The sequence below is a fragment of the Meleagris gallopavo genome, chromosome 1 (assembly GCF_905368555.1).
Source record: "Meleagris gallopavo chromosome 1, MGAL_WU_HG_1.1, whole genome shotgun sequence".
In the NCBI taxonomy this organism is placed as follows: Eukaryota; Metazoa; Chordata; class Aves; order Galliformes; family Phasianidae; genus Meleagris; species Meleagris gallopavo.
This window is the reverse complement of record NC_139404.1, coordinates 20,466,702-20,490,207: the sequence shown is the minus strand read 5'-3', so window position 1 is coordinate 20,490,207 and position 23,506 is coordinate 20,466,702. Positions and strand designations below refer to the sequence as shown.

Here is a 23,506-nt window from a genome sequence, read left to right as displayed (position 1 = left end):
TAGAAAAAAAATATGTTAATTCTATGATTTTATTTTTTTGTTTTTCTATTAGGAGAAATTTTTCTAACTTGAAATTAGATATTCATCTTTACCAAAACCTCGAGGAGATGGTATCTACCTGCAGACACGACCTGTACTTCTCCTTTCTGAATGGTCCGTCTGAGAGCACAGTAGCATGCATGTAAGGTCTGAAAACAGCATGCTTACAGATGATAATAACAGAAGAACGCAGCAATTTCTATTTACAATATCTCTTTTTTTTTTTTTTTAACATTTTAAAAGGTAGAGGTAATTTTGCTGTCAGTATTCTGCTTTTTAAAAGCAGAGATGAGTTAAATGAAGATTGGAGGAGGTAACACATTAATAAAGTAGTTTCTCCATCGATATTCTGTGAAGGATTAAGTAATAGCACTGAGCTGAAATGCTCTTGATCTGCACACGTTCTTGATGCATTAACCCTGCACGTGCCTGAGCAGAGGCACCCAGCGTGGGAACACAGCCCAGTGCTGCTCCAGTGCCCTGGGACCAGAATGAACACAGCCAACCAAAATGGAAGTCCTACAGACATCGCTCAGGAACTTCAAACACCACCACCTAGGCGCTGTTTTCACATTAATGACTCATTCCTTTGACACAGACTTGACCAAGGCTGACCTTTCTGCAGTCATTTGTCTTCACTGTCAGAATATCCATTTATTTTCTTTTACTATTTTACTGCACACAGACATGCCTCCATAAAGCAGCTCTACCCAAAGCCCAGGTGGCTTTGCTGTCTCCAGCACTCACCTGGGGCCCTCTCTCAGCAGCAAAACACATATTGCCACACAATGGTTGGGAAGCAAAAAGGGGCTGTCACAGCCCTGCGAGAGCCCTGAGACACAAGGGAACAGGCAGCAGGAACACGGCAAATGCCTTTTTTAAAAACAAACTAGAAGTGATTTTCATGCAGTCCCCTGGTAGTCAGAGGGGCGGGAGCTGCAGCTGTGTGTCCCAATTGCCCACCTCACCCTCACCGCGCCGGGAGAGGCCTGGAGGTGCAGGTGGGCCTCCAGCAGGAGCAGTTTGCTTCATACCCACCCCTGTCCACCCCTGACATTCTGATTTTGTGCGACTCCGCTTGCAGTCACCATCCCAAAAGCCAGGCTCCCTCCTGGCTCAGGGTCTGTGTTTTCCTTCTGACCTCGGCCTGGGACAGAAGAGGACGCAGCAATCCGACAGCACAGACACAGCTCAGTGGCCGCCATAGCCCTGGCCTCCCTCCTGCCCACATGTGGAACACTTGTCCAAAGCCCTTTGCTCTTTATACATACATGAAGACCGAAGGGCAATTTTCGAAGCCTGTGGAGCTCCTTAGGGCAGGAACTACCGTATTCCTCCCACATGTGCTTGGCATAAGGCGAGTCAACTGAACACCATTACCCCAGGTGCTTTCCTGAGACTTAACGCAGCTATTCTGCTAAACATTTCAGGTTTCCTTTATTTTTGTTTGCCCCAAAAATAAAAAGGTGCAGCTCCACAGCAGCAAGCCCAGCACCAGGAGCCAAGGATTCCTAACAATTTGAATTTAGGTACACATTGTAATTCACTGTCTCAGAGCAACTTACTGACGATGGAGAAAATGATTCAAGTGCACCAAATGTCACCTGGAGGTAGGGAGGGGAGGCAAGAGAAAAATGAACACTTCCTTTCCAATTCCAACATGGAAAGAGTGAGGAGAATAGGGCTGGATAGAGCATGAGATCTCAGGCTACTTACTGGGTGTGTAGTGCACAGACAAATGTTACTCCTGGCAACTGCTCCTCCAATCTATTTTTAAAGACATAAATATAAGAGGATCCACATTGTTCCCACCTGGACCTCTGCCATGTTCTTTTCAAAATCATCTTCTAGGAAACTTTGTAGCCAAATTTTATATTCCCAAATAGGTGGTTTGTATCACTTTGCTCCAGAAAGAAAAAAAAAAAAAAAAAAAAAACAAAACAAAAAAAAAAATCACACTGACTCAACACTATCAAATGCCAATCAGTCTCAAAACATAGAGACAGAAATCTTAATTTGCATAGAGTTACATCTCACATAATCTTACTCTCACCCCTGAAAATCAAAGTAGGTCAAAAAGTTCCTGCTGCCAGTAAATAGAGTTGATAAGTGCTTTTTAAAAGCTAAAATAATAAGCAGTTAAATAATAATAATGCAGCACAATTCAACTACAGCCGAACAATGAAATGTTGAGAAAACAACCCTGGGGCTACACAGCTACATAAGCAGATGAGCACCTCACTACTTGCTGGAAGAGATCCTTACTCACTTCATCTTGTCCCCCAAAACCCATTCAAATACTGACTTTGATGATTCTGCTACCTTCAGATTATACTGCACTTCACTGCACTGTTGCAAGTATAAGGAATCAATCTACCGAGATGGAAAAAATATTTCCAAGATACAAAAATATAATGTTTGGTACTTCAAGATACAGCAGTATCTTAGTCTGTTAGTCTGGCTTTGAAGCCATGAATGTTAATATATTGCTTGCTATTTCCTACCACATTGAGTCAGTGCATGGCTGTGCATGCATTCACGAAGTGTTTCAAAGCTGTTCTCCATGCTCCTCAGTATGTGCTTTCCTGAGATGAAACTTCTTTTTAAAGGGAAATCTCTCAGAACACAACCAAGCACCTGACTCTGCATTGCTGCAATCAGTTAGTTGCCTTAATATTTACAGCAAGATGACATGGAAAACAAACATTGTATTTCTGAATCTTGATAAGCTGATAAATTTTCAAATCAAAGCATAATATCTCAGTATCACCTTGAGTAGAAGAAAAGTAAATTATCAAGTTAGAAACGTGAAATAATGATAATTTAACTGTAACTCAGAATATCAACAATAGATTGTGTACAGTTTATGAGGTGTTTGCATGCTGTTGTACTGCGAAAAAGATGGCAGAAATGGAATTTATTTCAGCCTGAGACTCTAGATATTAACATTTAAGAATTAGTCCGTGAAACTTTTTAAGCATGCACGTCTATTTTTCATGATGCTTAATTTGCTGGTAGTTCCAAGCAGGTTTCCTACATGGTTTCTGTACCGCTGCAAATGTTTCCACTCATAAGAATCCCCAAACAGTTGGTTTCAGCTTCTAGGAATGGCATTTTCAGCAAAAAATCATTAAAGCAAGAAGTTTGTGCATCTAGTCAAGGTAATCAGTGTTCTGAAATCATTAATGCGTAACATGGATCAATTACTGAGATCCAGACCAATGGTTATAATCAAAGATACAGAGAATTAGCCTTTTAATTAAGAAAATACACTTTGTCTATAAATAAATAAATAATAGTCTTACTATGTTTCTAGAAGTCCAAAACATGGACTGTAGAGTATTTTAAATTCTTAGAGACTTCAACCAGAACAGTCCACCTTGGACTTCACTTGTATGTGAATGATGGGAGCAAAGAAAGAGCATGCCTGCTGTCTGTTGTGATAGTAACACAATGCTCAGCTGAGGCCATTCTCTCAGAATGTATCATTATCCACGATAATTCTAGCTTTAGACAATGAGAGGAAAGGGTCAGCCAGTGCAAGTCACCAAAGTTGTCCCTCTGAGGCAGCTTTGACAACAGTCTTCAAATATATCTATCATAGCTCCGTCTCCACACAGACAATGGTATAAGCTGATTCTGGAAGAAAAAGAAAGAGGGAAAGGGACACTGAGTTACCATGAGATAACTGCTGTTGCTGCCCCAGGCAAGCAGAAGCAAAGAAGATGGAGCTGCTCAACTACTGAGGCTTAATAAAAAAAGTCACCCATAGCCTGTTCAGCACTGAGCTAGGCCTACAGAGGCGTATGCAATTTTCCTCATTTATACTGAGATGGGAACAAGTGCCCTAAAGCAGTACAGACTCCAGAAGTTACACCCTGTGAAGTCAGATACCACTTAATCTACTACCAATTAGACACTCTGCAATCTCTCAATGAGAAAATCTCTCAATGATTTTGGAAAGCTTTTCTCACTTTTATACCTAAGAGAAATCATTGACCTGTCAATACTAGGAAAATATTTTTGACAGAAAACGTGGCCTACACACTCTTAATGATGTGTCAATTTCGGGCTTGTTAGGTAACTATGCTTCTTCAAAGAAAGAAAGATCAGATTTAGACATGTAAGGAAGCACAATGATTCACAGAATCACAGAATGTCAGGGATTGGAAGGGACCTCAAAAGATCACCTAGTCCAATCCCCCTGCCAGAGCAGGAGCACCTAGATTAGGTCACACAGGAATGCATCCAGGCGGGTTTTAAAGTCCCCAGACAAGGAGATCCCACAGCCTCTCTGGGCAGCCTTTTCCATTACTGTTTTGCATTTCCACACCTACTTCAAATCCAAGCTGCAAGCAACCTGTCTTGCCACAAGACAGTGACTTGAAACCATTGTTCCAGTGGTCTTACTCATCCCTTCCTTTGCCACACATTGCAAGCTGGGGAGAACTGTAAAACCACAACATCCTGGAAAATAAAACTAGATTACGTTTACTGATCTACATCCTGCAGCAGAGCCCCCTGGACTCTTCTAGGAAGCATTAATGGCTGTAGAAAGATCATTAAAGCAGATTCTTTTGCTTCTAATAACGGAACATATCAAAGAGTGTAAGTAACGTGGAAAAGTAAATCCTGTTCAGCCAGCAGAGCTGAATGAGCAGCTTGGTGCTGGGAGGTCAGAACTTCCTTCGATTGACATGGCAGGAAGACCACCACTACAACCACAAACTGCCAGTATTAGCAGGTGCCAATAGACAGCACAATGAATCGCTGACGCAGAGAACTTCAATCTCATCCCTAACTGAGGTAAGGCACTATGAAATCTACTTCTAGAGATAAAGCAGCACACTCTCTTCTGTCATTCGGCCTTCACAACCTTGTCGGCATCGCTCCTGGCAACACAGCAAAATAGTTCATAGTTTAATCTATTTTGAAGAAAAATGTATTTGGCCTTATGTACTATCAAAGGCTCAGGCTATCTCTATTTCCTACTATGTACTCCGAAGTCAGTGATATTGTTTCCTCATTGGAGATATTGTTCCAAGCACACAACATTTTTATTAAGATTACCAATATCTTGCCAATCCCCCAAGGGATCACTGAACTCAGGCAATCATAACTTCTCAAATTACATTCCGCTTGAATTACTACTTCAAGACTGTAACTGGGGCGTACCAGAAAACACATTCTGCAAGCTCAAAACAAAAGGAAACTAAAAAGTATTCCACATAATTCCCTTCCTCTCTACTCTCTTTTTCAGTATAGGTACAGAATCTCTGTACTTAGCCAGCAGTCCCTCGTGAAAGTCTCCTTACTTGTACAAACAGCAGGGGTTCTTCAAAAATTACTAAGGTCTCCTATAGGTGAACCGGACTACTGGCTTGAAACCGATTTAAATTATCTCTTCCATATTGTCCTTAAAACAGCCTTTATCATAAACCCCTTTGCCTTTCTCCAAAGATCTTCACTCTCAAAATCTGCTTTCAACACATTTACTCTCCTGGCCTTTTAAAACAAAAGCTGACCACTTGTACAGTTGTAATGACATAGGAAAACACAGAGACAAGTTAATTACTCTTATGACTTCTAACATTAAAACAAAAGTTCTCATTTATACCACATTACTAGGTTCTATATATAAATCCTACAACATAAATAATTCACAATAAAAGTAAATTCTGAAAGCTGTACAAACAAATCCATAATTATCTAATTATTAGCCACAGGTGTGGCTAATAATATTTAGTGATTTCTGAATGATACAAGCATAACATTGGAATCTCAAAACAATGGAAATGAGTTAAAGTAGCAGAAAAGGAAAAATAAAGATAGTATCAGAAAGGGAAACACAATCACATCATGTGATTGTGACTTTTAAGCAAAAAGAAGTAATCCACTGCTCCAATCCATAGCGCAACAGATTTGTTTCTACAGGAAATATCCAAATTCTTGGATATCCAAATGAGCAACTTAATTTCCTTTCTATTACTAATCTCTCAGCTAACATACATATCTGTGGCTATCCAATTGCTGTAATTTACTATCCAGCAGAAGTGAAATACATAAAATATCTATCCACAGGTTCTTACAACCAGCAATCAAAACCAATTGCCCCTTTCCAAAGTACTTCAGGCATTTGACTAGTCACATAAATCCTCTGCACAGCAGCTTCAAGTCCATCTCACTGGAACCCAGCAAAACACAAATGGTGACAATGACCAGCAACTATCTCAGCTACAACTTAATTCTCTCCTAAAACTGAGTAAACCAAACACTACAGGTTTCAGAGAGAAAAGGCAAGTGAAGCAGAAGAATAGAAGACACTCCAAAATTAAAAATATAAAAAATAAAAGCAAGAATAAAGGACATTTTCAACTAACAGAAGACTAACTAATGAAAAAGTGGCTTAGAGTTAGAACTCAGCGTTCTATTAGACTGGGAACTTCAGCAAGTCTCATCAAGTGTGAGTTTCGTTTGCTGGTTATGCAAGATTTTACATCAATTTCTTATGCAAACCTTGACATCAAATTGACTTTCGAACTTTAAAAAAAGTTCTTTTTCAATACCATCTTCCATACAAAAAGCTTAGAACATCCTCAAAATTCTTTATATGGTATGCGAAATCCATTCTGAATAAAAATCTATTTAACAAGACTCAGTTTTATTTCTGAAGGCACACTGGACAGTTTACATTTGTTTTTTGGTATTCCAAGCAACAAAGGCCAAACCAACATGTCTTATCAATGAGCAAACCCATGCAAGAGTGCATCTTAATTAACAACTCATATCTTCATATGTTCACATGAAACCCCATGTATAAGTACTCACATAGATCTTGATAATATTCAAAACTCTTACAAATTTTTAGGGTTTGTCAAAAAAGAGCAATCAGCAATCCTTTCCCCCTCCTCTGTACACTCCCTGCCCTCCCTATTCAAGATAGCAATACAAAAAGATTTTTTTAAAAAATCACTGATTTGAACAGGTCTATCATATTCATATTCATTTTCCTTACAGGAAAAAAGAGAAAGCGAACCTAATCCACGAGACAGAAAGGAGACTCATGCATCAAAAGAGCTTTGCAGCAGATTTAACTTAATGGAAGATTTAATTTAAAAAAAAAAAATAATGGTGTGACAATTGCTAATTATTAAGCTACATCTTCAAAAGCAAATACACTACTCACAATCTCAAGTGGAACAAAACGATTTTTCTACATGGATGCAGAACTGGAGATCCTTTTGCAGAAAGCTTCTTTGAAAAAGCTATAACTTTACCTTCTAGAATTTCAAGATGCAAACTGCTCACATATCCAGAACAGACCACAGAAATCGCACAGGTAGCTGAAAAACAAACTGTTATTCTACCACTATTCTGCCTTTTTAACTTCTTAATCTTAACCCATAGGTATTCAGGAACATGACTTAAATTGCACTTAAAAAGCAAGAAGAATAAGCAACAATTATGGCAGATCTTACATTCCATTCACATGAAGAGTGGAATTCTCTGGCCAGCAACATAATTCACAATGCAAACTAGATAACTCAATTTTCTTAGTAACAAGTAAACACACAGCCTATCTCCTTCAATATCTGTATTCAATTTTGTTTTAAAAGGATAATAAAAGCAAACACTTAATTAGAAAGGAGATACCTATACAAATAACAAAAAGTCATTATCAGAGGGTCAACCATAAGGTGGAGAAACATTCACTCCACAAGTGCCAAACTTTTAATATCAAAACAAAAACATTTATTACAACAGAATATTACAAACAACTAGTTTCAATGATCAGACGATAAGCTTTACAAAAAATGCAAAATTGTACTTTCTGATTGTGGAATGACAGATACTCCAGGTTTACAAAAACATCTTTCTGTTTATGCACACTTAAAAGTGATTTCCAGTCTGCTTTATTTTCAACCAAATGCAGTACATTTATCCAAACAAAAGCATGTACATTCAATATAGAACATTTCGAGCAACAGCTACGGTCCAGTTCCTATTCACAGTACTTGTAGTGCAATGCACTAACAGGGCCAAATAGTTCTCTATCCATAAAAGTATTTTTACTCCTGATCTTGTGATCAACAATTTTAGATATATTTTATACAAAAAGTATATATGAACATGAGGCATCTCCCTAAGTAAAGGAGTAAACCTATATAAAAAACACGGTATTTCTTCTGATGTACAGTACCTTTCAAACTGTAGCAATTTGACACAAATCACTAAACAAAATATTTTCTAAAACACAAAACAAAAAACAAAAGACAAAACAAAACAAAACCACTGTTGCAAGAAACCCGCCAAGAATTCCATAATGGCAGGCATGCAACAGGTTTCCTAAAGTCCTGGTTAAAAGGTTAAAATAAAAAAGATCTAAAACATTTTCCAAATTATACAAATTCAAGTGCTATCTATAGTGGTCATTTATCATATCGAGAGAAAAATTACTCGGAGTTTCTCTCATACTATCCTCCCTTTTTATTAATATTTAATGCAATAAACTAACATTATAAGTGGTTGTGCACAGATTGTCTGTCTATAACACATCGACGAATATTCACTACCTTCATATTAACATTAGTGTGTTGATCTTTCAAAAAATAAATTGAAAAAATAAACTGCAACTATCATTAAAGTGCTTGTTGTATAATTTTTTTAAAAAATAATAAAGAATAGAGGAATGTGGATATTCTTGTAAACATCCTAGATGTTTACCAAGTTGTCCAATGAACCACACATGGTAAAAAATATGGACATCTTTGAAGCAACTGTGGTATAGTGAAATTCAGAACATCCCAGAACTGGGAAATTAGTCTATATGAACAAACTGATGTTATGGCAAATACTAAAAATTAGTACAATTCAGCCAATATACACTACATGTTTGCTCTTATACATTCATTTGTAATAAGTTTAAAACAGTATATAACAACAATTGCCAAAGTAGGATATCACAAAAAAAGTCAGAGCTGTTCATCAATTAGCACTATCAGGGAGGAACAGTACGATGAGCTCTCTGAAGATGATTTCCTAAATGAGGAACAAAAGTCTTCTTCCAAAGCTGTTGTTTGTCAAGTTGCCTCTGTATGGGTTTTTTAAGTTCAGAAAGTTCGTATCAAACCTCAACTGTATAGAGACAAGCACAGTTAACTGCTAATTTAGAAGCACAAGTGCATTTCAACTACAGCAGTGTTTTGGGAGGAGGCACTAACAACATGCAGTCAGAATGGATGTAATTTAGTAAGAAAACAACAGCTTATGAAGATATTTCCTCCTTATAGTACCATTATCAAGATATTAGCAGTTCCAACACCACATTAAAGTCTTTTTCATGCAAATGAACTCCAAATTTTCCGAACATCACTTGAACCTATCTGAGAAGAAATGGGAATAAATTAATACTTTGCATTTACCAGTACAATCCTGTTTTAAATTACACAACATAAATAACTCATAAGCTCAAATCTTTAATTTACCATCAAAATACAAAAGACCTCTTAAAATCACCATAATTCAAGGTCCAGCTCAGCTCATTTTTTGAAGTTCCATCCCATTTAACCCAGATTTGCTAGGAAGCCACACGTTTCACATTATGTTTAAACATAGCTAGGTAGCAATTCACTACAGAAGCTAAACTCGAATCAAATTACCTTCTAGGATACAGAATTTCAGAGTGAAAAGATGGAATAAGGCACATATAACTTGGTTTTCTTTTCACCAAATATGCTAAAAGGATATTTCTGAACAAAGACGTTAAAAACTCTTATAGGTATCACTAACGTCTCCCCAGTTCATTTTTGTACAATCCCCAAGTCTTCAGGCATCACTCAGTCATTCTGTAATACAAAATTATCACTTATGTATATAATTTCCCTTTTTAAAAGGTTCTCTTAAAAATCAGACCATCTCTAATCCTTAACATGAAGGCAACAGAAAACTAAAAAAATACAAATACAAATCCCCCAAGTGTAAAAAACATCCCAGTGTTCTGTAGAGGCAGAAATTAAGAAAATTCTTGGCCAGACTTGTATAAATATTTAGGCTAAAACAAAAAAAATTATGAGGTTCAAACATTTTAAAAAATGAATCACCAGAAGTCTCCAAACTTGTGCTTATATAAATAAGTACTACAAGGATTAAATCCTAAATCTGACAATTTTTAGAAGTGTCCTTAGGAACTTAACTCAAACTCATTTTAAACCAAAGAAATTAAGCATCCAAATTACATTCAAAGAAACTGTTGTATGTCTTTCTGTGGACAGAGCACAGACAATACATATTATATATACATATTTATAAAATAATAATTCTAATATGTCCATAGAGAAATTTTCTGCCAACAGCTTTTACCATGGTACTTTTAGCGCTTCTTCAGTGAGGTTACCGAGATGTTCATTAGCAGGCTAAGTTATTCAAATGAACCAAAGGCACTGATAATTTGAAAACATGCTATTTTAGAAACATCCTTACATTAGCTTGATTACAGATGCCTTAAGGCATCAACTTGGTACAGCTTAATCTATATTCTACTCCAACTTCCTGCCATGATAAATTTAGAAATTAACTCTTTTCCTAAACTCTAAAAAAAAAAAAAAAATTAAGAAACAATTCAGACATATGTCACAGTATTTAAACAGCTAAACCATAAAATCTATGGAACAATATGTTTTTGGCAATATATCAACAACAGAACATAAAAGGCAGTGCTTTCCATTTTGTTTGGGGAAAAAGAAAAGACAAAACACTATATTTTCCTCACCAGACAACAGCTTTAGATCTCGTACTTCTGCCTTTGGTTTTGTTTTCTTCAGGTGAATGAGATACATTCGCCTTGTGGGTTTTCTTATGATGTTCTAGAAAAGCTTTTCTGGCAAATGCTTTCCCACACTTATTGCATCGGTGAAGAGAAAAGTTTTTTGTTACTTTTACTTCAATGCCAACATCAGCTCCTTCATACTTTTTATTGGGCGAATTAGAGGTGACATCGTGTTTTGAACCAATCTGTTTTGTTTCATCCCTCTGAGGGCCTCTTTTTGTCACCTTATTTAGAACCAGATCAATTGGCTTTTTTATTGCTCTAATTTCTAAACTTGCAGTTATTTTCCCAAGGTAGCGTGGTGACTTTTTATGAACTACAGTTATATGCCTTATCACATCACGTTTGCGACGTGTTTCATAAGAGCAGAGAGGACACCTGTAGTATTTAACATAAATGTTATTTCCATCTGTGTGTAATTCAATGTGCTTTGTCAAGTTCTGTTTCGAAGTAAATTGGCGTTTACAGAGTTTACAGTAAAGCTGCTTGAAGTCAAAGCCAGCTGAAAGTTTTGGCTTCCTGGTTTTTTGCTGGCCACCTGCAGCAGATGCATTGGTTGACTTAGAAGTTGATTTAGTAGTTGATTTACAGGTTGATTTAGTGGTTGACTTAGAGGTTGATTTAGGGTTTTCAGAGTCCTGTTTAACTTTATTTTTCTGTGCTGACGGTGTGTTCTTTTTCTCATTTGAATGATTTGTTCCCTTTAATTCATTCTGTGGAGAAAGAGCGATGGAAGGGGGCGAAGGTTCTACAGAATCTGCTGGTTCAACTTTTAGTTTTATTTCTGTTCCATTGGCAGTATTGTTGGGCCCTTTCTCTCTTTTAGAGTTCTTTCCAGAAAGAGTTATCTTGTGAACAATTTGCATGTGCCTTTTCAGCATTATTTGTGAACTATATTTTCTCTTGCACAGAAGGCATTTGCATGCAGTTAAATTGTATTCAGCCTTTGAAGACGACTTTTGTTTTCGGGTCTTAAAAGATTTTTTAGCAGAAACTGTATCCAAGAACAAAGGTTGCCCAGGCTTTGTAGCTATATCAGGAGTAATGGAATCCCTTCTTAATCCTCTATGGACTTCATCAAAATGCCTTCTTACATTGGCTTTTGTGGCAAATGATTTATAACACACAGGACAACTTCTACCTAATGCTACAAGAACGTTCTTATTTCGGCCTTTTGCAGAGCACAGATTTGGTTTCTTTTTTGTTTCTATGTACTTCTTCAGCTCTTCCATCTTTTTTTTGTGTACTTTTCTAATATGCCGGCGAACACTGCGTCTAGAATGAAATTCTTTTCTACAAAGACAACAAATCAACTGGTGGCCAAAATCAGAATTATCCAAAGAGTCCACTTCAGGTGTTACGGCTGGGGGCTGTTCTTCAGGAGTAGGGGTCAGCTTGTTTGTAACAGGATCAGCAGGAGGTAATTCCACAGTCTCCCCAACTGGAGCAGGAGCTGAAACAGCCTTGGGTGGTTCAGTGCTGGGTTCCTGTATTGGTACTGGAGCTTGATCAGGAGCACTACTACTTTCTGTGTTCTCATCTGGGCTATCAGTCCTTGACACATACTGAAATACAGCATTCTGATTCGTTTCTATAGGGTCTAGTCTAACTATATATTCTTGCTTATCTACTCTTGGATAGATTGCTTCTAGGAGATCACTTATGGCTTGACTCTGTTTATCATTTATATCTGGAAGGTCTGGGGAAGAAAAAAAAAAAAGCAAAGACATGTTTAAATGATTGGCAATTTTGAATTAAGTTTCACAAACCTCAAAGTGTCTTTCCACCACTGAGTTAATTCAGACACCAAATGTGCACAATTGTTACTATTTTTCACACATAAAGGCTTTGAGTAATCATTTTTAATAAATCAGTATAAGTGACACTCTTATTAGAAGCTGACTGTGGAACTAAATCCTTCCAGTATGCTAATGTGGAAGCCACCTAAGCTGAAAACTAGTTTGCTTCAAATTAAATTGTTCTCTAGAAGTCACTACCAATTGCAAAACTAAGGACATAAAATTGCACTTGTTCTTAGGTGTGCAGCTAAGTCTGAAGTACAATTAAAATCCAGTTTTTCTACTGCTGGAAACAGGCATCCTCAATAAATGAACCCAGTTCTGGAAACAAGCTCTTAGCCATGAATTCTGAGCAGTCCTTAAGAGCCAACGAAATGTCTGTATCACCTAAGCATTGCGTGAGGACAGACAAAGATGAGACAGAACATAACTTCTGGGACAGTGAAAACTCTTAGGACTACCAAAACACTTGAGAGACTTAATAGCAAAAGTAAGGACAAAAAATTCTGTATTATTTTGGATTTTTTTTTTCCTACTAATTTCTCAAAACAATTCCGTGAAAGAATTTACTTCAAGAAATGACTCCACTGAGCTTCTCCAAAAGTTCATATTATGGTCTGCCCTGACAATGAGTTGAAACAGACTTAAAAAAAAAAAAAAAAGCAAGAAAAGAAGATACAGTGGTTCTCCTTTATCGGCATAAGCAAAAAAGGAAACTTAACAAGTGTAAGTTTGCCCTTGAAGTACTGTTTCAACATACTTACTTTCAAAAAAAGTTCATTCCATGTTTTTGAATCATTTACATTGTTGGCTACTGTGTATTGTATTTTTTTTAAAAGCAAAAGTATGATAATCTTACTGCCTTTCCCCCCCCTCCCCGGAGTGAGAGATACCCTACAGGTTTTGTATTATGAAATGAAAAATGAGATTAAAAAAAATCCTATTTGCTTACAAGCTACTGATGATATCACAACCCTGAGAAACATTCTGTTTTTAAATGCCAAGTTCAATGATCTAGTTTCCAGCATTGCAAGCTAAACGTCAGCACTGGCACAACTAAAACCCCAGCGCACTAACGTAAAAACACAAGGCACTGCGATGATACCATTTGAAATTCCCCACAATGATTTGAAGATCTTCTTCAGGCCAGCAACTTAATTCAGAGCATCTAGTATTATTCTTTTCATTTGGAGCACACAGCACTATTGTTTTCATTTGAACCCTTCCAACTGAACAATGAAATGTATCAGCCAAGCAGCCAACTAAAGGAAACCTAGCCAACAGCTAAACTGGAAGTTTACTCAGGATTTTGCTTAGACATTCCTGCATTTAAGTCACATGTACTTATAATTCCATAGTTTTTGAAATGTTGAGGTACAAGGACACTAAAGAAAAATCATCATCACACCAATGTTGATGAAGCCAACAAAGACAAACATGATAACAAAAGCAGCTTTACAAAACACTTTAAAAGCTGGCACATTTCCCAGTTATTCAGCTTTACTGAGATCAACAAATTATTATCACTTGAAATGAATCTTTAATCATTGTGGTGTTTTTTTTTTTTTTAATGCAAATAGATGCATTTTTTTTCCTTTTAATTACTTTTAATAATAAAGTTTACTCTCTACAAAAAAGAAAGTGGGCTAGACATGATCACAGAAATGCCCCAGGAATATAGAACAGTTCAGTTGGAAGGGACCTTCAAAGATCATCAAGTCCAACTGCCAACTCCCATCAGAGCTAGCCAAAAGTTTAAGCACATCATCGAGGGGTAATGCCCAAATGCTTCCTGAATGCTGACAGGCTTGGGGACATCAGCTACTTATCTCTCACGCTTGATAGACATTTGACCATCCTCATGGCAAAGAAATTTTTCCTAATGTCTGGTCTCAACTTCCCCGGTGCAGTTTTGTGCTGTTCCCAGGCATCCTGTCTGGTTCCCAGAGGGAAGATGGAGGTGAAGCAGTGAGAAAGGAATACGGTATAACTGAAGAAAAAGTCTTCAAAAAGGGTGATTTCTCAGTCTGTGTTTCATGACTAACAATGAAGGATTGTATCTGTGATTACCAAATACTTCCCAAATACAGGAAAAAATGACACACATCACCCACATCACTCTACATGATCCAGCCAAACTCTTTTTGAACTCTACTGATATAAAACCGAAATGCTTGCTTAGATCCAAGCTTTTGTATGAGATTCAGTTTCCCAGATCATGGTGAGCTTTTTATTATCTTCCACAATAAAAAGAGGAAAAAAAACAAAGAAGAAAAAGTGGAAGAATTAAAAATCATTAACAGTGACATCTTTCATTAAAGCACTGGACATATATTCATGTCTTATTATATTCATGTTTGATTATTTTATGGGTCTGTCCTGTTAACACATTTTCATTCAGCACTGTAGCTTCTTTTCTATCATAAAGGTTATCAACATACATTACCATTTAAATTTAATTCCACATCAGTTTTCTGCATCTTGTTCTTGTGCATTTGTACAAAGGGTACAAAAAGGAAGTTTCTCAATTTCAGGTGGCTTTATTAGATACTAAAATTAGGAAAACTTACTATCATCCATCTGAAGACTTGGAGGACAATAAAACTTTTTATGAGTAATTAAATTTGGTAATCCCCTGAAGAGACTCCGGCACAATTTACACTCAAAAATGGTGTCCACATCTTTCAACAAGATATGCTTAAGTTGTTTAGTTCCTGTAATAAAAGAAACATTTTACTTAAGGAAGGTTTTCTGTTCATTTTTTAACTCGCATCATCACATGAAAGCAAAAGCATTTTTATAACACAACAATCATATCAGCATTTCATCTTGCATTAATGCTATTTCACTGCACAGTTTACGATATGTAATCAACTTCCATTATGAAAATAAGCCTAGTTTGAAATAAATACATAAAAATTAAAGTTTACACATATTACAGCTTACAGAGAACAAACAGAATAATGACTTAGACCAAAACCAACAGCTAACATGAATAAGGATTCCATGGTACAATATCTGGTTGCTGTAATACAATCTTCTAGGAGGAGGGAATAAGCACCTAAAGTTTAAAAAAGCTCATCATGTTAAGAAAGCAATAAAAATGCAGCTATTTCACATAATAAATTATGAGGTAAGGAAAAAAAACTACAGAGTTTAGAATAAAGCACAAAGAGCTAACATCAACGTTACTACATCCAGGCATGTGATACAAGATAAAGGTGATCATACTTATGGAAGAAAATAGAACTGGAGACACATTTTTAGCCTGCAAAAAGAATAAAATAACTCAGAAAATTTTCCCTTAAAACACACACTGCTCAACAAAATGTGCAGGTGTTCCAGACTACTGTATACATATGCATAGTATATTCAAAAATAAAATATCCAAACACACAAGGATAAGTTTGATCTAGCACTGTAGGTGTTTTCCAGCTCCTGCCTTGCTTAAATTTTGAATCTTTTGTTTACGTTACACTTGAAATCCATTCCTCCATTTCATATCTCGCTAGAACTATGAACATAATGTCCACAATGAGCAATGAATTACTGAATGATAAATACTTACCATGCCAAACCAGAAGGAAATGCTGGCTAAACAAATTCAGCTAATTGCTCTAACTTCATTTTATTTTTAATAGAGGAACAAAACAAAATTAATCTAAATTAGTCAAAACAGCAGAACTATAATGAAAGTTGGCAAAGTATCACCTGTGTAACAGACAACTAAGAAACAGCAAAAATGGCATCAAGATACACACTTCCAGCTGAAACATAGAAGCTCAAGGTTTTGGTCAACGTGGACAGTTAAGGATTCCATTTAAAGATCAGACTTGGTCACACTGCAGAATTATGTTCTAAACAAAAAGCTTGTTCAAATATAAATAATTCCAGAGTTGTTCTTCAATGTGAATAGACCTTATCTAGTTAGCTTTCTATTTCTTGGCCTAATAATGCTATAAATCTTTTTATAACTGCATTTTAGTAAAGCACAGTACCTTCTTCAATTGCTTAGAACCAAACTTGACTGTCTGAGGCTACCATTCAATTTTTTTCTCTGCCTATGCCTTTCCTGGGCCACTGCCCTAGGTTCTTGTCTTTTTCTCTCACTGCTCTTTCCCTCAAGTGTTATCAACCTAATCTTCATCTGATCTGCATTTCTACATAGAACAGACCCCTGGAAAAATACTTGCATTTATTGAAAAATCCCAAATTTGAGAACTGCATAGAGTTCCCCTAAGGATGCGTTATTTACTGAAATCTCATCCACGAATACTTCAATGCCTGCATATAAAGAAAATAACATGAAAACACAGCTGAACAAAACTGAACATGCTCCATGTAGATGAAATTCCAATAAGTCACTACCTATAATCCAAATAAAAGGCCTCAAGCTTGGTGTCAGTACACCATGAAATAAAATTTGACTTGTGCTGTCAGTGCATGTCCTAGACACAAATAAACCCTTCGAATGAAAATAATCATCTAATTTACCTCTCCTTCCTAATCAATCCCTCAATCCCTCTCTCTCACCTCTCTCTCTCATGTAATAATGAAAGTTCTTTCTCTTCCATTCAGTACTGAAGGATTGTCTAATTCAAACTATCAGTCTTAGGAATTTTAAGGACTTATACTAGAGGTGAGACTAGAAGATGCAGTGGTTCCTTTGGCTTCAAATCTTTCTTATGCCGTGAAGCTTTACATAAGAGTTAATTACTTATTATTAATGGGTCCTTGTGGATTATACAATGGACCTTTCCAAACTCCTGGAAACAGAAAATAAGTTAAAGCAACCATTGGTTTTGTTGACTCATCAGGCAGAGAAAAAGCAAGCATCTGCACATTCTTCACCAACTACCCACTGTGGCAAGGAACAGTCAATTTTCCACCAGCAAATGCTTTCTCCAGCTTACCATAGCTTTATTTCATAGTTGCATTTCATTGGGGCAAGCAATACTACACTGAATCATGTTAATAGCTGTAGATGTAGCTGACAGAATGCATCACTGTCAAAAGAAACTGATACAGAGTATCAGTCACTGCAAACAATTCTCTGGCAGAAACAGCCAAGGTTAGGCCCTCAGCAAGCAATTTCACTTCTCAGAAAAATCTCAACAGTTCACTTTCTCATAGGAGAACATTCTATTCTATAACATCATTACAGAAGTCCAGAACTTAAAGGCCAGGCTGGATGTGGCTCTGGGCAGCCTGGTGTAGTGGTTGGCAACCCTGCACATAGCAGGGGGGTTGAAACTGGATGATCATCGCGGTCCTTTTCAACCCAGGCCATTCCGTGATTCATTCTAAGATTCATATAAGAATGCTGTTTACTACATTATGATTTGGTTGTATTTGAATCTAATGCAACTAGAAAGGAGTTAGTAATTAATTCGTTATCCTTAACGCTCTGTAAGACTGGAGAAGCCTTCTGCTAAAACTGCTTTCATGGTTATGGCTTTAAGCTCTGTTTCTTTAAGGTTACCGTAAGAATCGAAAGAGCTCCTTAGCAAAATGAAAAATTGTGTGTTCAAAACTAACTTCAAAATCCTGTTCCAAGTCATTTTGCCTTCTGTCCAACTGCCACGAAGACAACAACGTAGGCTATCAATTTAACAAATGCCAGAAAGGACAATCTAGAAGCTGCCTTGAGACAGACTACTTGCAGTTTGTGCTAGCGCCAACTGAAATACCATTAGCCTGCTTCAAATCAAACAGGCCCGCCACACATATTTGAGGCTTTATGGCAATTTCATTCAAACACTCACACTTATAAACAAGGTTGCTAATGACTCTCATCTCCAGTTTTCTTTTTTGTATGAAGTTTTTAAATGGATGTGGAGAACATACACAATACTGTGTCATTCTACAAAACTCAGCCCAGACACGCAGCCCATTGCATACCAGCAATGACTTATATGTGAAACACTTACTTCATAGACATAAAGCTCTGTTGCTTTATTTAAATCTTTTTATGTAACTGCTTAAAAGTACAAACTCAGTGTTCTTGCACTAAGTTTGCTTTGCCACATCAGAATTGTAGAACCAGCTTGAAAGCATTACAGGTTTCAATCACCCTTGGTACGCTCATCCAAACGCTCAGCTGTTATTCTTAGGTTCACTGCTATGAATTGCAACTCCAAAAAAGAGTCGAGGAACACCATAAAAGTAATATGATACAGCAGTTCTAAAAAGTTCAAGGCAAATACTGAATTTTGTCTGCTGCTCAAGAGTTTTAGGATGAATTCATTAATAAACAGCTGGAGGGATAACATAAAGCAAAAGAACAAGCTATTTAAAAAAAAATTGGTTTTGAAAGATGATTATACAGCAGGAGCTATAACTTGACCAGCCTACATGAAAACGCAGACAAGAAGAAATATCACTTAATAACAAAAACCCATCAATATTTTGCAAATATGTAGAAAGTCAGGTGTTGATTTTTTGTTTTGTTTCAATATACACTAAATATACCCTAAATGAATAACTGTTAAAACAAGGTAATAAACTTTTCTAAGAGTTAAGTCACAGCTTTATACCTGATCGAAAACACTCGATGATTTGCTGAATACCAGATTTTGATGTTTGCAAAGGCTGCTGTAATAATGGAGGATCACCAGGTTCCAATATATGCACTGAAATACATAAAAGATAATAAGTCATTTGAGAAAGCAAAGATGATTGTTATTAAATTATAGATTTTCAAAGTATAGAGTAAGCTAGCTAAAGCAAAAGGCCAAGAATGCAGCACAAGTTGTCTGAGGTAAAAATTCTCATCAAGAGTGAATTAAAAAAATCAGATAGTGACTGTTCCAGACATGACACCTTCTGAGAGTATGCTATCATGTTGATTAGTCAAATCAAGAATGTATTCAAAGCTATGAGTATAAAACATAAACATACTAAACCATGCTGACTTATCAGAAGTTTCCATCAGTTAAGGCAGTTCCCTAAAGCAGCCTACCTGACTCCCATCGTTCAAACCAAAACAACAAAGCAGATGTACAAAAAATTACCAAACACATCTCTTCTGAACGTACTACGTTCAGTCCTGTCACTACACCCTGAATTCACATCCATTCCACCATGATCAGAACAAAGCACAAGCATATCTAACTAGTATGGTCCACAGACAGGTACTATAATAGTTTTCACAATAAAATCTACATTCAAAAAATGCTTCTGGTTCAAGCAAACTGCAAAAGTAACAATTTGAAGTCTCATGTTACATTGGAATCTTCATAAAACCTATTATAAGATTTATCCAGCAGAAAGATTATTACTTATTCTGATACACAGTGCTCATGCACAAAGAATTCACAGCATTCTGTTGCTGTATATTCAAAAACCAACCAAGCTTTGCTCAGATGGAATACTAAATTTACACGAATACCAGCATTTACTCAACCACAAGTTTGCAAAAATCACTTCAGTCATCTTTGTTATTAGCAAAACTAACTTGTAGCTCCTCTGTTGCTCATTCTATGAGGCAATTAGCCCATTTTTAGGTCTCCATTTCTAATGCCAGCACAGAGCACCTCTAAGAAATGTATGTTTTAGTAAAGAGCACTAACAGCATCGTGAAAATCTATTCAGGTTTACCAACTGCAAGTAGACTAAATGCAGGAAATGCAGGATGTAAGGTTATAAGTAAATTCAAGCTGAAAAGAACATCAGAAAGAAAAAGCAGTCTAAGAAAGGAATGATAAAATGAACACACCACACAACTGTGCTGGCCCCATAATATACTGTTATATATGAACATGTAACAACCATTACAAATCAGCTAATTGTTTAGGGATTTCTAACACAATGACATATTGTATTCTACTAGCCCATTCCATCTTCTTTAAAATAGTGTACTTTGGGTTGCATACTGCCCCTAACATGCATATGTAATAGCCACTGATATGAAGGAGCGACATACATGAAGCAGGCATCACACATCACTTTTATTTGTAGGGCAAGAAAAGTATGTAAGCCCTTATAAAAAATGAAAACATCTTAAACACAAAAAGTGTTTCTCCTAGCTGAACAGTACTTTCTCTCAAATTACATTTAATTAAAGGAGTATTATCAAGCTGCCACGCAGACTTTCAAGTACTAATTCCAAAAAACAGATGCCTTTCTTTTTCAAATGCAAGTGAAAGCATCCAAATAACAAATTCTACAGTAAAGCAAGAAGAAAGGAACCAAGTTTACTTTCAGGCTACCAATTATAACAGCGGGCATAACGATTACAGAAAATCAAGCGAGCTAGCTGAAACTTCCAAGGACTTTCTACTAGCAGCATCTCCCGTGTCACACAGCATTGGGATGCAGACAGGAGGTTTAGGAATTTCAGGGTTTTTTTTCCCCCCACTTGACAAGAAGATCCTTATGCTCATCAGAGCTCACCAGAGGAGGGACAAAGTAAAGGGATACTCAAAGAATGCAAGAGATTGCCAGAAACGTCGCTTAACAAGAAAAGAAACTGAAGACAGACCAAGACACTCCACTTCTCAGAACAAGAACACTTGGAGTCTTCACACGTTTTGTCGCCTGCCTCTGACAGGCACACAGCGCCCACCTGGAGCCATGGGTTACAACGAGGCACCCCACAGGATCCGAGGAGCGATCCCACCGAGCAGCTTGCACTCGAGGGTACTTAAGGACAGCTCCAGCAGAATCCAGAACGGCGGCACGCCCCGGCCGCCCCCCGACGACGCACATCTGTCACCCCCGGGATCCCGCAGCTCCGCACGGCCGCCCCCGCGCCGTACCTGGCTCGCAGCAGCCGTGGTGGTGGTGCTCCGTCTGACAGCACTTGTCTCGCAGAGGCATTTTCCGTGCGCACGACCCGCGGTCCTTCTACATGCAGCGGCTCGCTCCTGCCGAAACGAGCAGACGGCCGTCAGCTCCGCGGAGCGAAAGCGCGAACGCCGCGCACCCGGCTCCGCGGCGGCCCCCCGCGCTCGGCCCTTCCATTGTTCGCAGCGGCTCTCCCGGAGCGCACGGCCCCGCCGCTCCCGCGCGGCCCGGCCCGCTCCAGCCCTCGCCCGCCCGCCGCCACCTGCGCCCCGGCCGCCCCGCCGCGCTCCCGCCGCCCTTCCTTCCTGCCTTCCATCCATCCCGCCCTCCTCCTCTCTCCTCAGCCGCGCTCGCAGCCCCGCGCCGCTCCCCGCCGCCACCTCGCAACTCCCGCGCGGCGGAGGGAGCGGAACCGCGCCGCCGGCAGCTCGCCGGGCCGGGCCGGGCGTGAGGGAACGGAGCAGAGCGAGCACCGCGGAGCCGCGGCCGGGAGAGCCCGCCGGGCCGCCACGCGCCAGCCTCGGGGAGGAGGGGAGGAAGGGACGGGCGGGCGGCAGGTGACAGCGGGCGCCGAACGCCGCCGGCGGCAGCGGCAGGGAGCGGCGCGCGGACCGCCGCGGGACCGCCGCTCGCCGTCCCCTACCTGGGAGCGGACGGGCGGCCTCCCCCGCCCCGAACTCCACTTTATTCGCCCCTGTCCCGCCAGAGCGGCGGCCGCTGACCCCGGAGCCGGATGGGCACAGGGGCAGGAAGTGACTGCGGCCGTGGCGGCGAGGGGCCGCGCGGCGCGCAGTGCGCAGGCGCCTCTCGCCCGCCGCTCCCCCGCCCGTGCCGCACAGGTGCCGGGCGGCGGCACGCGGCCGTTGGCGCCGGGCTGCGGCGCGAGCGGCTCGGCGGCCGAGGGAGCCCGGCGTCCTGCCCGCCGCCGGGGGTGCGCGGCGGCGCTCCGGCGTGCCGCCGTCCGGACGTTGGCGGGAGCAGCCGCCGTCGCTCGCGGTGGTGCCGCTGCCCTGTCGCAGCCCGGCCCGCGTCGTTTGAAAAAGTTGTTGCGGTTGAGTTGCCGAGAAGCGGAGTGAATCGATGTTTTCCACGCCTGGAGGACGGAGAAATTCGCTGAGAGGTTTCCGCGATGTGCAATCCAAACTTCGGCAACAGGAGATCGGAATGGTGTTAATCGATTTTTGCCAAAGGAAAAAGTTTGTCAAACGAGAGACTTCTTCCTCGTCGTGAAAACCTTCCTTTGCGTAAGAAATATCATTTGTTAGGAAATGCGAGAAATAAACGCATCGTTACAGGAAAATCGCTGAGGAAATGATGGGCCAGGCTTCGGCTTGTGTGGAATTGCTGTGCAGTGGAGACAGGATTCACGGCTTCAGACAGTTCAAAGTCGAACCTGCTGTCCATGCCATGCCTCGGTCATGCTGGTCTTCACAGCAGCCTCTGGGAGTTTTTGCCATCTCCAGCCACTGTGTGTAAGCAGTGCAGTCTTTTTATTAAATGTGGGTATCTGTATTTAATAACAGATCTCCAGTAACTCATCTGTTTCTGAAGCACTAGGAGGCAAAATTTAAACCCTGCGAAGTCCTTTTGGGTTTTGATTAATGAACTTGAGGCACTCTACATTTCAGAGAACAGTTTGAGCAGTCTCGTGTCAGGAAGGATCCCAGCAGACATCGGCTGAAACCGTCACGCTACTTATTCAAAGATGAGTCTTGGTGTATATCCAGAAGTGCTCTTATCTTGATGAGCTTAGATATATCCAAAGCTCTGCTGCATTTTCACACAGACAGGAAAAAGGTTGAACTCCACCCAACTGTGTCACTGCGCTCAGCCCACGCACACCACACTTGGTTAAAACTGCACTGCTCGTGGGTAACAAAGTGCCAAGAACACAGCCCTCAACTCCTTTCTGTGCAACTGCCCCCCTGACAGCAGCATTTGCCCAAGAAGTAATGAACTTAGAGAATTATCATCCCCCACCTCATAGGAGAGGTCAATATCTGGTTGAAAATAAGATCACCTCCTATTCTTGCAATGCCACTGGATACAAGTGTCA

The 23,506-nt window shown here is 39.3% G+C and overlaps 1 protein-coding gene across 5 annotated transcripts; it reads right to left on the bottom strand.

The window, feature by feature from the left end:
• Positions 1 to 7,768: 7,768 nt before the first annotated feature.
• ZNF800 (zinc finger protein 800) lies at positions 7,769 to 22,236 on the bottom strand. 5 transcript variants are annotated; one of them, XM_085218350.1, is made up of 6 exons: positions 22,094 to 22,236; positions 21,423 to 21,530; positions 19,200 to 19,295; positions 15,234 to 15,377; positions 10,808 to 12,563; positions 7,769 to 9,884 (listed from the first exon to the last, which is right to left on the bottom strand). In XM_085218350.1, coding segments are annotated over exons 2-6 (2,058 nt in total). In that variant the 5' UTR covers positions 21,484 to 21,530; positions 22,094 to 22,236; the 3' UTR covers positions 7,769 to 9,883. The 5 variants fall into 5 exon arrangements, with proteins under 5 accessions (XP_085074476.1, XP_085074451.1, XP_085074468.1 ...); XM_085218325.1 differs by having other exon boundaries at positions 7,769 to 9,418; XM_085218342.1 differs by having other exon boundaries at positions 7,769 to 9,422; positions 22,094 to 22,235.
• Between the last annotated feature and the right edge of the window lie 1,270 nt (positions 22,237 to 23,506).

Bases quoted from the DNA above. Each gene is read 5' to 3' on its own strand.
- ZNF800 (XM_085218325.1), bottom strand. From the start codon at position 21,483: ATGCCTCTGCGAGACAAGTGCTGTCAGACGGAGCACCACCACCACGGC. The intron at 15,378-19,199 runs GTATAAAGCTGT...CTTTTATTACAG, and splicing joins CATCGAGTGTTTTCGATCAG to GAACTAAACAACTTAAGCAT. The intron at 12,564-15,233 runs GTAAGTTTTCCT...TTTCTTCCCCAG, and splicing joins AAGTCTTCAGATGGATGATA to ACCTTCCAGATATAAATGAT.